At 47.5% G+C, this 15,866-nt stretch overlaps 1 protein-coding gene across 1 annotated transcript in view; it reads right to left on the minus strand.

The window, feature by feature from the left end:
• Positions 1–15,866, minus strand: part of LOC117414836 (reelin-like) — a 146,873-nt gene that overhangs the window by 67,483 nt on the left and 63,524 nt on the right. Inside the window, exons 9-18 of the mRNA XM_059027774.1 lie at positions 14,574–14,670; positions 14,219–14,459; positions 9,671–9,816; positions 8,777–8,928; positions 8,232–8,347; positions 4,718–4,926; positions 4,366–4,494; positions 3,527–3,636; positions 2,864–2,930; positions 1,891–2,124 (exon numbers count right to left, since the gene is read on the minus strand). Of these exons, the coding sequence (XP_058883757.1) occupies positions 1,891–2,124; positions 2,864–2,930; positions 3,527–3,636; positions 4,366–4,494; positions 4,718–4,926; positions 8,232–8,347; positions 8,777–8,928; positions 9,671–9,816; positions 14,219–14,459; positions 14,574–14,670 (1,501 nt within the window). The remainder of the gene's footprint in view (positions 1–1,890; positions 2,125–2,863; positions 2,931–3,526; positions 3,637–4,365; positions 4,495–4,717; positions 4,927–8,231; positions 8,348–8,776; positions 8,929–9,670; positions 9,817–14,218; positions 14,460–14,573; positions 14,671–15,866) is intronic.

Genomic DNA, 15,866 nt, shown 5'->3' on the forward strand with positions numbered 1-15,866 from the left:
AGGAAGAAGAGGAAAAAAGGAGAAGGAGAAGAGAAAGAAGCAAAAGAAGAAGACGAAGGAGAAGAGGAAGAAGGAGACAAGGAAGAAGAGGAAAAAAGGAGAAGGAGAAGAGAAAGAAGCAAAAGAAGAAGACGAAGGAGAAGAGGAAGAAGGAGACAAGGAAGAAGAGGAAAAAAGGAGGAGAAGAGAAAGAAGCAAAAGAAGGAGAAGATGAAGGAGAAGAGGAAGAAGGAGACAAGGAAGAAGAGGAAAAAAGGAGAAGAGAAAGAAGAAGGAGAAGAAGGAGGAGAGGAAAAAGAGGGAAAAAAGGAGACGAGAAAGAAGGAGGAGAAGGAGAGAAGAAGGAGACAAGGAAGAAGAGGAAAAAAGGAGAAGGAGAAGAGAAAGAAGCAAAAGAAGGAGAAGACGAAGGAGAAGAGGAAGAGGAAGAATAAGGAGGAAAATAAGAAGAAGAAGAAGAAGAAGAAGAAGAAGAAGAAGAGGAAGAAGGAGAAGAAGAAGAGGAAGAAGAAGAAGAAGAGGAAGAAGGAGAAGAAGAAGAAGACGACACATTCATTAAAGTGCCGCTGGAGTGACTTCCTGAATGAAACAATAACACAATCAATCACAGGCCCTGTCTGCACAAACCGGCTTGTTCCAGGATGCTGAGTTGGGTTTGATTTCCGTTGTTCTCTCAATGACAGGCAGGTAAAGCACAACGCATCCTGCCTGCTGCTAATACACTGCAGTGGGCAATTAACTAAAGCAACACTGAGAGTCCTGAACAAATTGCTGTGTTTGAGCTGGAACACACAGCCAGCTCCCCTGACAGCCTCCGCACGCCACACGCTGCTCTTTCTCCTCTCTCTCTCTCTCATACACTGTCCTGGCTCTGCACCAGCCCTCCCAGGGAAGACAAAACTGCCAGACCCCCGTCCCGTCCTGTCCCAAATTACAGGGCTGTTTCAAACCAGCAGGGAGTCCTGTCTCTTTAAAATTGCTGCAGTTACATTGTAGATGCAATAACAAGTTACTGTAAAAAATACTGTTTTAGCAGACATATTTAAGTAAACATGTTGTTGTTTTTGGAATTAGAAGTATAAATGTAAAACTGTGACTTTTTTTGTGAACGTGCTGTGAAAAAAATCCCCCAAAATATAAATCCGCCAAATTTAATACCAGCCAAAATGTCCCGTTATACTGTATATATTAACTTAAAACAAATCTTTATGCTGACACCTCCAGACATGTCAGTTTGTAGATGGCCCTGTGCATCTGACTGGTGCCTTTTAAGCTTGCATATTTTTGGATGAAGCGCGCTGCTGTCTGGTAATGTGTGTGTTTATCAGCTTGCTGTGTAGTAAGCGTTGGTCACAATCGGTGAACTGTTCTTATTATGATGGATCGGTGGTGGGTTTGTGCAAAAAACCAAACAAAAAAAAACCAAACCCCAGCAGAGACATTCAGAGAAGCCGCAGGCACGATGGAGTTTCTTTTTACCAGTATATGTGCGTGTGTGTGTGCGTGTGTGTGTGTGCGTGCGTGCGTGTGTGTGTGCGTGTGTGCGTGCGTGTGTGTGAGTGCGTGTGTGTGCGTGTGTGTGAGTGCGTGTGTGCGAGTGCGTGTGTGTGCGTGTGTGTGTGTGTGTGTGTGAGTGCATGTGTGTGTGTGCGTGTGTGTGTGTGTGTGTGTGAGTGCATGTGTGTGTGTGCGTGTGTGTGTGTGCGTGTGTGAGTGTGCGTGTGTGAGTGTGCGTGTGTGTGAGTGTGTGTGTGTGTGTGCGCATGTGTGTGTTGGGGGGGTCTTAGCTACCACAGACAAGAGGAAGGGGGGTGTGGCCCAAAAAGTCTGAGAACCGCTGCTCTAGTTGGTCTGCCCGTCCAGCAGGGGTTCCGTGGCGCTGTGGTGTACCTGGCCTGCGTGCTGTCCAGGAAGGAGGTGACGAGGTGGCGCCGGCTGTCCTTGTTGAAGACCAGGGACTTCCCGCTGGCCAGCACCCCGCATCCAAAGCTGACCTCGGCCCCGCGGATGGACTGGAAGTTGTGGTAGGAGGACAGGCGCGGGGTGAGGAAGCTCTCCGAGATGAATGCTGGGTACGTCTGGGAGGCCATTTCACAGGCCGGGCCAGAGAAACCTGGGTCACACCTGAGACACACAAGCACAACACTGCTGTTACCCACACACACAGGAGCAAGGCTAACACAGACTCACTGCGTCACACACAGGAGCCAGGCTAACACAGACTCACTGTGGAGGAGCAAGGCTAACACAGACTCACTGTGTCACACACAGGAGCAAGGCTAACACAGACTCACTGTGTCACACACACAGGAGCAAGACTAACACAGACTCACTGTGGAGGAGCAAGACTAACACAGACTCACTGTGTCACGCACAGGAGCAAGACTGACACAGACTCGCTGTGTCACGCACAGGAGCAAGACTGACACAGACTCACTGTGTCACGCACAGGAGCAAGACTGACACAGACTCACTGTGTCACGCACAGGAGCAAGACTGACACAGACTCGCTGTGTCACACACAGGAGCAAGACTAACACAGACTCACTGTGGAGGAGCAAGGCTAACACAGACTCACTGTGGAGGAGCAAGACTAACACAGACTCACTGTGGAGGAGCAAGGCTAACACAGACTCCCTGTGTCACACACAGGAGCAAGGCTAACACAGACTCCCTGTGTCACACACAGGAGCAAGGCTAACACAGACTCACTGTGTCACACACACAGGAGCAAGGCTAACACAGACTCCCTGTGTCACACACAGGAGCAAGGCTAACACAGACTCACTGTGTCACACACAGGAGCAAGGCTAACACAGACTCACTGTGTCACACAGTCGCTTGCAACAATAAGCCTTCTTACTTGCAGCCGTTCCTGGTGCACTGGCCACGGCCGGAGCAGAACTTAAGACAGGAGGGTCCGACGTAGACTGGAGGAGAAGAGAAGGACACTGTCAGGGCAGGCTTGGGTGGAGAGTTGACCTGGGACAGGCTGGGGCAGCCCTGGAGGCTGAGCTGCCTGTCTGTCTGTCGTGCAGGTACAGCACCCATTAAAGGTGAAGGACTGACAATCACAGCACAGTAACACAATATATATATATATATATATATATATATATAATCAAACAATAATTCAGTAACACACAAGATCTTTCGTTATCTTATTTTCATTTCCAGTTCAGTTCCCCGCATGTATTGATGGCCCTCTGGTTATGTCTACTGTGTCTATCTCTCCCTCTCTCTCATGTCATACAGGTTCCCTTCTCCCTGCCTCACTGGTATCAATAACTCCCATGTTGCTGTCCCCTATCCCACATGTCCTTATTGCTGGATCCCCTTCTCTCTTATCCCTCTTCAACTGTTTTCAATATCCTGCATGTTCACAATGCTGGTGCCCCCCTCCCTAGAATTCTGGTCCCTATTCTCTCCCTCTCCATTCTCAATATCCTGCATGTTCCCTGTGCTGGTCTCTCCCCATAGCCCTCTCTGCATGCAGGAGCCCCATTCTCCTCTCTCCCTCTCTCACCGTTATCGATGGCCCACATGTTCCCGGCCCCCGGGCCTGTCTGTCTCCAGCGGAAGCGTGTGCTGCTGGTCAGTGCGGAGTTTGGCAGGGGGATTGTTATCCGGCTCCACCTGCAGAGGGAGACACACAGAGACACATTAATGATGCAGAGCTGGCCTGGCCAATCCTTGAGCTCAGGTGGATGGGAGTCCAAGTAGTACAAATGCACATGGAAACAAAACAGTTTGAAATGCAGGAAGCTGAGAGCACTTGCAAAGGGAGCAGAGCTCCTGTGCAAAATTTGACTCAACAGAGCAACATAGTTAATAGACAAGATTATCAGAAAAGCTACATTTCAAATTTAAAAAAAAACATGGATTGTCAGATAGACAAACTGAAACACTGAGACTAAGAATAATGAATAAGAAAAACAATAGCATTGTCTACGACTCCTCTGTAAGGAACTGCTAGAAAAAACAACAGCATCCTTAAAACAGCCAAGAGGCAGTGTCTGAGGATCAACCCCCAGTCTACATGCTGTCTGTATGTCTGAAGCAGACACACATGACTCACCAGAGCCAGCCAGAGAGAGTTCATTACAGGATCACCACGAAAGCATCACAATGTCTCAAATGAGATGAATGGGCTGTGAGCTGTAGTAACCCTGTGTGAGCTAGCCTCTTACATGCTGCAGTCACCCTGTGTGAGCTAGCCTCTTACATGCTGCAGTCACCCTGTGTGAGCTAGCCTCTTACATGCTGCAGTCACCCTGTGTGAACTAGCCTCTTACATGCTGCAGTCACCCTGTGTGAGCTAGCCTCTTACATGCTGCAGTCACCCTGTGTGATCTAGCCTCTTACCCGCTGTAGTTGTCAGAGGAGTAGACGGTGCTGTGCGGGAGGTGGGGCCCCGAGCAGAGTTCCGGCAGACACTCCGTGTGCAGCAGAGACCACGACCGCCCGTGATTGGTGGAGAACTCCAGATTGACGCTGACCCCAGAAGGGAGAGAGAGAAAGGAATTAGATCCTGGCCTGGTTAGAAAGCAGGGGTTGTGACATTAGGCTAGCTTCTTAGCTAAAACTACATCTGTTTATTGGATTAAAGACTTCATTGTCATCACTCTGGCTGATAAAGATAAATGACTGCCCCTGCTCCAGTGTCCAGGCCAGTCAGAGAGTGCCGCTGGGAGATGGAGAGCTGGGCGGAGGGTACCTGTTAGACGGCTGGTAGGAGCCGCAGCCCAGGTTGATGGAGAACTGGATCATGTGCGTCTGGGAGGTGGGCAGCACTGGCAGCAGGTGCAGGTAGTCGATGGCCCAGACGTTGCGGTTCAGCCCGGCGTGGACTCGCTGCTCCAGACAGAACTGTGTGGCCAGAGTCTGCAGCTCTGGGGGGATCGCGACCGAGACCACCGAGGGGTTCTGAGAGAGAGGGGGTGGGGTCAGTGATTCACTTATGCACTTACACCCTAGAGGACACACAACAGCCTCCAGGTAGGGTTCTGCAATGGAGTCCCATCTGCTCTGCTTCTGAGATTCTCCGTCGGGACGGGAGGATTTACACAGAGAAACATTCCTCTGAAACGCCACATCCCGTCAAGAGAACATTCAATAACAGCTTACATTTCAAGACACCAAAAGCAAAAACATTAAGCATTAAGGTGCCAGAGGTATATGGACATGCTTATGCTTTTATGCAGAAGTACAATTGTGTGTCATATTGTGTATTTTAAGGGTCAACAGAATACCATGAATAAATCGAATTGTTAGTGACCTAAACTGCAGGCCAATATGAGACAATATCACAAAACACACACACGCAATATGAGACAATATCACAAAACACACAATGTGACAATATCACAAAACACACAATGTGACAACATCACAAAACACACACACAATATGAGACAATATCACAAAACACACACACAATATGAGACAATATCACAAAACACACAATATGAGACAATATCACAAAACACACAATGTGACAACATCACAAAACACACAATGTGACAACATCACAAAACACACAATGTGACAACATCACAAAACACACACACAATATGAGACAATATCACAAAACACACACGCAATATGAGACAATATCACAAAACACACACACAATATGAGACAATATCACAAAACACACACACGCAATATGAGACAATATCACAAAACACACACGCAATATGAGACAATATCACAAAACACACAATGTGACAACATCACAAAACACACGCAATATGAGACAATATCACAAAACACACACACGCAATATGAGACAATATCACAAAACACACAATGTGACAATATCACAAAACACACAATGTGACAACATCACAAAACACACACACAATATGAGACAATATCACAAAACACACACACAATATGAGACAATATCACAAAACACACAATATGAGACAATATCACAAAACACACAATGTGACAACATCACAAAACACACAATGTGACAACATCACAAAACACACAATGTGACAACATCACAAAACACACACACAATATGAGACAATATCACAAAACACACACGCAATATGAGACAATATCACAAAACACACACACAATATGAGACAATATCACAAAACACACACACGCAATATGAGACAATATCACAAAACACACACGCAATATGAGACAATATCACAAAACACACAATGTGACAACATCACAAAACACACGCAATATGAGACAATATCACAAAACACACACACGCAATATGAGACAATATCACAAAACACACAATGTGACAACATCACAAAACACACACACAATATGAGACAATATCACAAAACACACACACGCAATATGAGACAATATCACAAAACACACACACGCAATATGAGACAACATCACAAAACACACACACAATATGAGACAATATCACAAAACACACACACAATATGAGACAATATCACAAAACACACACACAATATGTGACAATATCACAACGCACACACGCAATATGAGACAATATCACAAAACACACACACAATATGTGACAATATCACAAAACACACACACAATATGAGACAATATCACAAAACACACACACAATATGAGACAATATCACAAAACACACACACGCAATATGAGACAATATCACAAAACACACAATGTGACAACATCACAAAACACACACACAATATGAGACAATATCACAAAACACACACGCAATATGAGACAATATCACAAAACACACAATGTGACAACATCACAAAACACACACGCAATATGAGACAATATCACAAAACACACACACGCAATATGAGACAACATCACAAAACACACACACAATATGAGACAATATCACAAAACACACACACAATATGAGACAATATCACAAAACACACAATGTGACAACATCACAAAACACACACACAATATGAGACAATATCACAAAACACACACACAATATGAGACAATATCACAAAACACACAATGTGACAACATCACAAAACACACACACAATATGAGACAATATCACAACGCACACACACACAATATGAGACAATATCACAAAACACACACACAATATGAGACAATATCACAAAACACACACACAATATGAGACAATATCACAAAACACACACACAATATGAGACAATATCACAAAACACACACACAATATGTGACAATATCACAACGCACACACGCAATATGTGACAATATCACAATGCAGACAGAACATGGATTCAAACTCAGTCCAACACCCTCAAAGCTGCCCCAACATTTCAGGGACATCCTTTAGTCCAGTGATTTGATATTTCTCTGAACAGCTTGTTAATCACGCAAAGCAAACAGCGGGAGTACCAGCTCGCTAAGCCCGGGAGTACACAGATTAGCAGAGTCTGTGGGAGAGCTATAGTGATAAACAAACATCTCACCAAAGTGTAATATATTGCACATGCTGCTGTCGGCACACCAGAACCTGCACTTCAGAAAGGACTGCCCTTGAGACGACTGCATCACTGTCCCGTCACTGAACAAGGTCAGCACTGGCCTTGAGTTCAACACAGAGACGACTGCATCACTGTCCCGTCACTGAACAAGGTCAGCACTGGCCTTGAGTTCAACACAGAGACGACTGCATCACTGTCCCGTCACTGAACAAGGTCAGCACTGGCCTTGAGTTCAACACAGAGACGACTGCATCACTGTCCTGTCACTGAACAAGGTCAGCACTGGCCTTGAGTTCAACACAGAGACGACTGCATCACTGTCCCGTCACTGAACAAGGTCAGCACTGGCCTTGAGTTCAACACAGAGACGACTGCATCACTGTCCCGTCACTGAACAAGGTCAGCACTGGCCTTGAGTTCAACACAGAGACGACTACATCACTGTCCCGTCACTGAACAAGGTCAGCACTGGCCTTGAGTTCAACACAGAGACGACTGCATCACTGTCCCGTCACGGAACAAGGTCAGCACTGGCCTTGAGTTCAACACAGAGACGACTACATCACTGTCCCGTCACTGAACAAGGTCAGCACTGGCCTTGAGTTCAACACAGAGACGACTGCATCACTGTCCCGTCACGGAACAAGGTCAGCACTGGCCTTGAGTTCAACACAGAGACGACTGCATCACTGTCCTGTCACTGAACAAGGTCAGGACTGGGGAGCTGAACGAGAGGATCACAGGGTGCGGAGGCGTAGGAACAAGAAGGAGGAGATGAGAGTGAGAGGGAGAAGGTGACAGTACCCTGTAGGATGAATAGGACAGTACATCCAAAACAACGTGCTCCCTCCTGCCCTCCATCTTGGCGTAGAGAGTGATGTCATTGTCATGTGACTCTCCGGGGTCACACTGCCCGCCACCTGAAAAAAAACAAAGTAAAAACAAAGAGTCATCTAAAGCAACATGAAGAGGGCATTTAAACCGTTTCCTAACTCTCATTAGTGTGGTGTAAACACATTCTCATAAATCCATATGTTTGAAAGTAAATACTCCCATTCACTTCCTCCCAGGTCTTTTACTTCTGTAAATGTAGAACAGGAGGGTGAGGCTCAAGTGCTCTTACCTGTAACACAGGGACTGAACTTTCAACAGATGCACAAAACAGACTCGTCAACCATAGTGCAGGGCAGCCTGAGGTTGATTTGTGGAGTGCAGGGCAGGCACACACACACCCCGTTCACTTTACTATATTACAGAGGACAAGCAGCCCTCTTTTTTATAGTAGAGTGAGGTACACACTGACACACACAGGCAGACTGACAGGCAGACAGACAGGCTATAGTCCTCACCCATTGTGAAGTGCAGTCTCAGGTTGCCGTACACAGTGGTGTCCAGGTAGGGGGTGCAAACCTTCCGCTCTCCGTCCCGAAGAAACACCAGCGAGGAGCCCGACTCCAGCTCTCCACACTCCACACCGTAGACAGCACCCCAGATCTCCCAGCTATAGGGGCAGTAGAGCACACATTAGCCTCTTTGTTACAGCAGTCATGGAGTTACAGTACGCAATGTCTTTCAGCACCACAGACAGCACCCTGGATCTCCCAGCTATAGGATCAGAAGAGCACACACTTCCATAGCCTCACAGTGAGGGACTCAATGACACACTGACATTCAGCACCATGGACAGCACCCTGGATCTCCCAGCCATAGGATCAGAAGAGCACACACTTCCATAGTCTCACAGGGAGGGATTCAACCACACTCTGACATTCAGCACCACGGACAGCACCCCAGATTTCTCAGCTATAGAGACAGCAGATCACATGCTTAAACTCCCCATTTCAATTTTAAATTACAGTTATAATTAGGGCTTCTGTTTTCCGTTTATTGGCTACATACCGATTTCATTTTTTTTTTTTTTTGTATCTGGGTGTTTTACTGTATTTTTTATTGGTTAAAACTGAAAACTAATGTATTGTAAATGCACTATACAATTCAGCACATAGACAGCACCCATAACTCTTAGCTGCACAGATAGCACACTATACACAAGAGCTCTCTGTTTGCTTTATTAACTTCAGAGTGGTTGTAATGCAAATATAATCTTCCAGTTACAGTAGCAGACACACTCACTGTACCCTCCAATGTACCATGTTTACCGCACAACTGCAGGTGCAAGCAGTCCTCGTACTGCTCAACGCTAATCAGCACTGCCATAGAACAGGATGTGTTTTGAGACTCACCCTGCGGGTGGACTCTCAAACCCCTCCCACCAGGTGCTCTGCCCCTCCTCTCGGCTCAGGTCCACATCTCGTGTCGAGGCAAAGCTGAATCCAGCAACCTCCGTCCCATGGAAATACATTGCGTTCCCCTCTGACTGGCATGCATGCTGTGAGAGGGAGGGGGAGAGAGGAAGAGAAAGGGGGAGGGAGAGGAGAGAGAGGAGAGGAAGAGAAAGGGGGAGGGAGAGAGAGAGGAGAGGAAGAGAAAGGGGGAGGGAGAGGAGAGAGAGAGGAGAGGAAGAGAAAGGAGGAGGGAGAGAGTGGAGAGAGGAAAAGGGTGAGGGAGAGAGAAAGGAGAGAGGAAGAGAAAGGGGGAGGGAGAAGAGAGAGGGACAGGGAGAAAGAGAGGAGAGGAAGAGAAAGGGGGAGGGAGAGGAGAGAGGGATGGGAGAGAGAAAGACAGAGATGAGTTACGCAAGATATAGACTTACTTATTAGAGGAAACTTAGGCTACACCCTGAACATTCACCGAGTACTGTAGTTATTCCACGAATCAGGATATCCTAATAACCTGGATGAGCCCCCAAAGAGAGAACAACAGCACTCTATGAACATTCATGTGTTTATATAAACCTATTATGTAACCACTGTGACATATCTCCCTGAAATTGAAAAACAAGTGTCGCTGTGTGTGTGGTACGGTCCAGCCCTCAGTTTATCTAACCCTACCCCCTGGCTCCTGTCTTGCTGGTCATTCCCCCCCTGTGCTCTTGCATGGTTACATCCAGTGAACAGAACACTCTGTCCCCACAACCAAACCCAGGCAGTGAAATATAGAGGAGCTGCCACTGTGTCACTGGCCTGCCCATCTGATCCCTGTGAGCAACAAGCAGGGTTTAACCCCATCCTGGCATCCTAGATCCCACTTACAGTAGCGGCTGACTGGCAGGCAGTGTGCTGCTCCACTCATCCTCTCTTTCTCCGAGAGTTTGCGTGCCCTCTTTATTTCCTCTCCCTGGTGATCTTGGCACTCCTGAGTGATGACAGATTGTGCAGACAGACGGCTCGATTGTGTGTTGCTGGAGGCTCACAGTGTAACTCCGGGGTGTCAGAACACAGCCTGTGACTCACTGAGCGGAACATTTCAGAGAGAAGTGCTATCGAGAAGCAACAGGACGGGTGCCATCAATCTGGGGCTGGAGCTCATGTAACCATCAAGAACCGACCCTGCTCCTCCAGAACCACATCCTGATCTCACCTCGGAAACAAGTCACTTAAAGACTTAGAAAGAGGCTGTGCAATATAATGTTGATTGCTTGTATCTTGGATTTTGAGTTATGCTATAAACACGAAATATCTGTGGCAACTTTGTTTTGCAGCAACACATGTTTATGCATGTAAGTTATACATCTACGGCATAGAAACTGAACTGAGTAATTATGCTAATTTTGCAGCATGTATATTTTGCAGATTTGTGAATATGAAAACAAATGAAATTGCAATTTCCAATCCGAATCGCCTTTGTACCAACACAGTGATGTTTCTGCTCCTCTTGTGTCGTGATGCACTTTACCTGAAGCTGTCCTGTCCCTGTGCAATGCCCAGGGGTGGTTCCAGCAACATGTTCTCCTGGAAACACTCCCTCCTGGTTTCTGAGGCTGTATCTCTCTCTTTCTCTAGGGCTTACCGAACAGTAATAAAACAGAAACTGCTCCACACTCTGAAAGTTTGCTGGAACAGCAGCGTGCAGCCGAGGAGATAATGCTGCACTGAAACCAGCCACATGACAATGTTAACCATGCAAACATGAGAAACAAGCAACTTGAGTGCTTGGGAGACCTTGAATCAGATTAGTGCTGCAGGTCGCTTGGTTTACATCTTGTAAAATGAACAGGTGCTTCCTTTAATGAAAGACTTAACTGCGAGGCAGCGAATCCAGGGAAAAGTGCAGACTCTGCCTACCATTTAAGCCACTTGGTTACACGTGGTTTATACAGAGAGATGGCTTGCGCTGATGGCTTCAGTTTCCATGGTGTCACTCACAGCTTTCCAAAGGAATGAGCTGGATGAGAATCAGGTTCCCAGATTAACACCCCCCCCCCCACTCTCTCTCTCTCACACACACACACACACACACACACACACACTCACTCACACACTCACTCACTGCCCCATCAGGCACATGAGAAGCAGATGGTAGGCTGGTTTGTGCACCGTGCCACTGCGACGGACACAGTGCCTGCAGGAGCTCTGCGAGCAGAGCCATGGCTGGGGGAGAGAAGGAGGGGGAGGAGGAGGAGGAGCAGGAGGAGGAGGAGGAGTAGGAGGAGGAGAGCTACAGAACGATCTGGGCAGCCGACAACACTTGCTATTGAAGTAAACACTTGCTTTGTTCAGAGCAAAGATGCTGATATGGGGCATGGCTTCCAGTGAGGCCCTGTACACTTCACTGCGACATTAAACAGGAGAGCCCCCCTTGGGGCTCCCGAGTGGTGCATCCAGTAAAGGCACTCCGCGTGGAGTGCAGGATGCGCCCTATAGCCTGGACATCGCTGGTTCAAGTCCAGGCTATTCCATTGCCAACCTTGGAAGGGAGTTCCCAGGGGGCGGCGCACAATTGGCAGAGCACAATGGGCCAAGCGTTGGGGTTTGTTAGGGTTTGTTGGGGTTTGCTGAGGTTTGTTGGGGTTTGCTGGAGTTTATTGGGGTGTGCTGGGGTTTGGTGGGGTTTGTTGGGGTGTGCTGGAGTTTGTTGAGGTTTGCTGAGGTTTTCTGGGGTGTGTTGGGGTGTGCTGGAGTTTGTTGGGGTTTGCTGAGGTTTGTTGGGGTGTATTGGGTTTGCTGGGGTTTGCTGGGGTTTGTTGGTTTTCTGGGGTTTGTTGGTTTGTTGGGGTTTGTTGGAGTCTGTTGGGGTTTGTTGGAGTGTGTTGGGGTTTGTTGGAGTGTGTTGGGGTTTGTTGGAGTGTGTTGGGGTTTGTTGGGGTTTGTTGGGGTTTGCTGGGGTTTGCTGGGGTTTGTTGGTTTGCTGGGGTTTGTTGGTTTGCTGGGGTTTGTTGGGGTGTATTGGGGTTTGTTGGTTTGTTGGGGTTTGTTGGGGTTTGTTGGGGTTTGCTGGGGTTTGTTGGTTTGTTGGGGTTTGTTGGGGTTTGTTGGTTTGCTGAGGTTTGTTGGGGTTTGTTGGTTTGTTGGGGTTTGCTGGGGTTTGTTGGTTTGTTGGGGTTTGTTGGGGTTTGTTGGTTTGTTGGGGTTTGTTGGGGTTTGTTGGGGTTTGTTGGTTTTCTGGGGTTTGTTGGGGTTTGTTGGTTTGCTGGGGTTTGTTGGTTTGCTGGGGTGTGTTGGGGTTTGTTGGGGTTTGTTGGGGTTTGTTGGTTTTCTGGGGTTTGTTGGGGTTTGTTGGTTTTCTGGGGTTTTCTGGGGTTTTCTGGGGTTTGTTGGGGTTTGTTGGGGTTTGTTGGTTTTCTGGGGTTTGTTGGTTTTCTGGGGTTTGTTGGGGTTTGTTGGGGTTTGTTGGGGTTTGTTGGGGTTTGTTGGTTTTCTGGGGTTTGTTGGGGTTTGTTGGTTTTCTGGGGTTTTCTGGGGTTTGTTGGGGTTTGTTGGTTTTCTGGGGTTTGTTGGTTTTCTGGGGTTTGTTGGGGTTTGTTGGTTTGCTGGGATTTGTTGGGGTTTGCTGGGGTTTGCTGGGGTTTGCTGGGGTTTATTGGTGTGTATTGGTGTTTGTTGGGGTTTTCTGGGGTTTGCTGAGGTTTGTTGGGGTTTTCTGGGTTTGTTGGTTTTCTGGGGTTTGTTGGGGTTTGTTGGTTTGTTGGTTTGCTGGGGTTTGTTGGGGTTTGTTGGTTTGCTGGGGTTTGCTGGGGTTTGCTGGGGTTTGTTGGGGTTTGTTGGGGTTTGTTGGTTTGCTGGGGTTTGTTGGTTTTCTGGGGTTTGTTGGGGTTTGTTGGGGTTTGTTGGTTTGCTGGGGTTTGTTGGGGTTTGTTGGTTTGCTGGGGTTTGTTGGGGTTTGTTGGTTTGCTGGGGTTTGTTGGGGTGTATTGGGGTTTGTTGGGGTTTGTTGGTTTGCTGGGGTTTGTTGGGGTGTATTGGGGTTTGTTGGAGTGTGTTGGGGTTTGCTGGGGTTTGTTGGTTTTCTGGGGTTTGATGGGGTGTATTGGGGTTTTCTGGGGTTTTCTGGGTTTGTTGGTTTTCTGGGGTTTGCTGAGGTTTTCTGGGGTTTTCTGGGGTATGTTGGGGTTTTCTGGGGTTTGTTGGTTTTCTGGGGTTTGTTGGTTTTCTGGGGTTTGTTGGGGTTTTCTAGGGTTTGCTGAGGTTTTCTGGGGTTTTCTGGGTTTGTTGGTTCTCTGGGGTTTGCTGGGGTTTGCTGGGGTTTGTTGGTTTTCTGGGGTTTGATGGGGTGTATTGGGGTTTGCTGGGGTTTTATGGGGTGTATTGGGGTTTGTTGGGGTGCATTGGGGTTTGTTGGGGTGCATTGGGGTTTGTTGGGGTTTGCAGTGGTATGCATGGGAGGGGAGGTGTTAGCTCTCTCCTGTTTCAGCCCCAGTGTGCAGGGTTAGCGTTGATGCTGCGGTACCATACCTTGACAGTGGCCCCGGGGAAGAAGAGCCAGTTTGCGGTGTCAGGGGGGTCCAGACTGTCCTGCAGCAGGACGGGCCGGTGTGCAGCATTGATCAGCAGGATGTTGTCGAGCGCCCAGCACGACTCGTAGCGCTCAATGCCCGACAGAGGCTCCTGGTGCCAGCGGAGACGTATGGCCTCCCCCTTCGACTCGCTGGACAGGTGCAGCAGGTGGATCACTGTGCTGCTGTTAGTGGGGGCCCTGAGAGAGAGTGAGAGAAAGAGTGAAAAAGAGAGAGTGAGAGAGAGAGAGAGAGAGAGAGAGAGAGCGAGAGAGAGAGAGAGAGAAGGAGAGGAGGATTGAGGGAGCACAGACCTGATCTTCTCCAGGGGGGCCCAGTCCTTTGAGCCATTCCTGTTGTAGGAGACGATGATGTGGGGGTCAGAGTAGCTGAACCGACAGGAGCCAGAGCCTGGGGAAACCAACACAGAGCTTGAATCACTGCAGCATGTTTTAAAAAAAATACACAAATATTATCAGCTGTCAACAAGGTCAATGAAAATTACATTTAATAATGATAATTTAGCTGATGAAAAATGTTTGGCCTTTTCACTCATGCCTTGCAATATCGCGTTAATAACTTGTAAAGGGTATTAACACAACCGTGTGCAAAATGAACAATAAAACAAAAGCTTGCAGAATTAAGATGAGAGTTCTAGATTCTAATGCTGTGCATTGTGTGGCTTTAAACACCATGTAAAGAAAAACCCCAGAGACGCTACAGGGCAGATTTGAGTTAACACACAGCCTTGCAGCATAGCAGACTCACTAGTGAACACCTTTGCAATGCAGAGCGGTTACAGTGTAGCAATGTCATGTCCTGCATGGACAAGCGCATGATTACCCGACTCGTGCAGCTTCTCTTTGCTCTGTTACAGTGTAGCAATGTCATGTCCTGCATGGACAAGCGCATGATTACCCGACTCGTGCAGCTTCTCTTTGCTCTGTTACAGTGTAGCAATGTCATGTCCTGCATGGACAAGCGCATGATTACCCGACTCGTGCAGCTTCTCTTTGCACTGTTACAGTGTAGCAATGTCATGTCCTGCATGGACAAGCGCATGATTACCCGACTCGTGCAGCTTCTCTTTGCACTGTTACAGTGTAGCAATGTCATGTCCTGCATGGACAAGCGCATGATTACCCGACTCGTGCAGCTTCTCTTTGCTCCGTTACAGTGTAGCAATGTCATGTCCTGCATGGACAAGCGCATGATTACCCGACTCGTGCAGCTTCTCTTTGCTCTGTTACAGTGTAGCAATGTCATGTCCTGCATGGACAAGCGCATGATTACACGACTCGTGCAGCTTCTCTTTGCTCTGTTACAGTGTAGCAATGTCATGTCCTGCATGGACAAGCTCATGATTACCCGACTCGTGCAGCTTCTCTTTGCTCTGTTCTTCACTTCCTACATGGACACTGAGCTCAATAGGCTGTCGGAATTATTACCATGTTTGTATTTTTGTAAAAAAAAAAAAAAAAAGACGGTTCTCTTAAGGCTGTTGAATAATTGTGTTCCCTTATAAAAGTTCCCCATAGTAAAAGCATAGCAAAGTGTAATAAAGCACAGTGAAAGTATGGTAAAGCATAGGCAAGCATTGCAGAGAA

The sequence above is a fragment of the Acipenser ruthenus genome, chromosome 7 (genome assembly GCF_902713425.1).
Source record: "Acipenser ruthenus chromosome 7, fAciRut3.2 maternal haplotype, whole genome shotgun sequence".
Taxonomy (NCBI): domain Eukaryota; kingdom Metazoa; phylum Chordata; class Actinopteri; order Acipenseriformes; family Acipenseridae; genus Acipenser; species Acipenser ruthenus.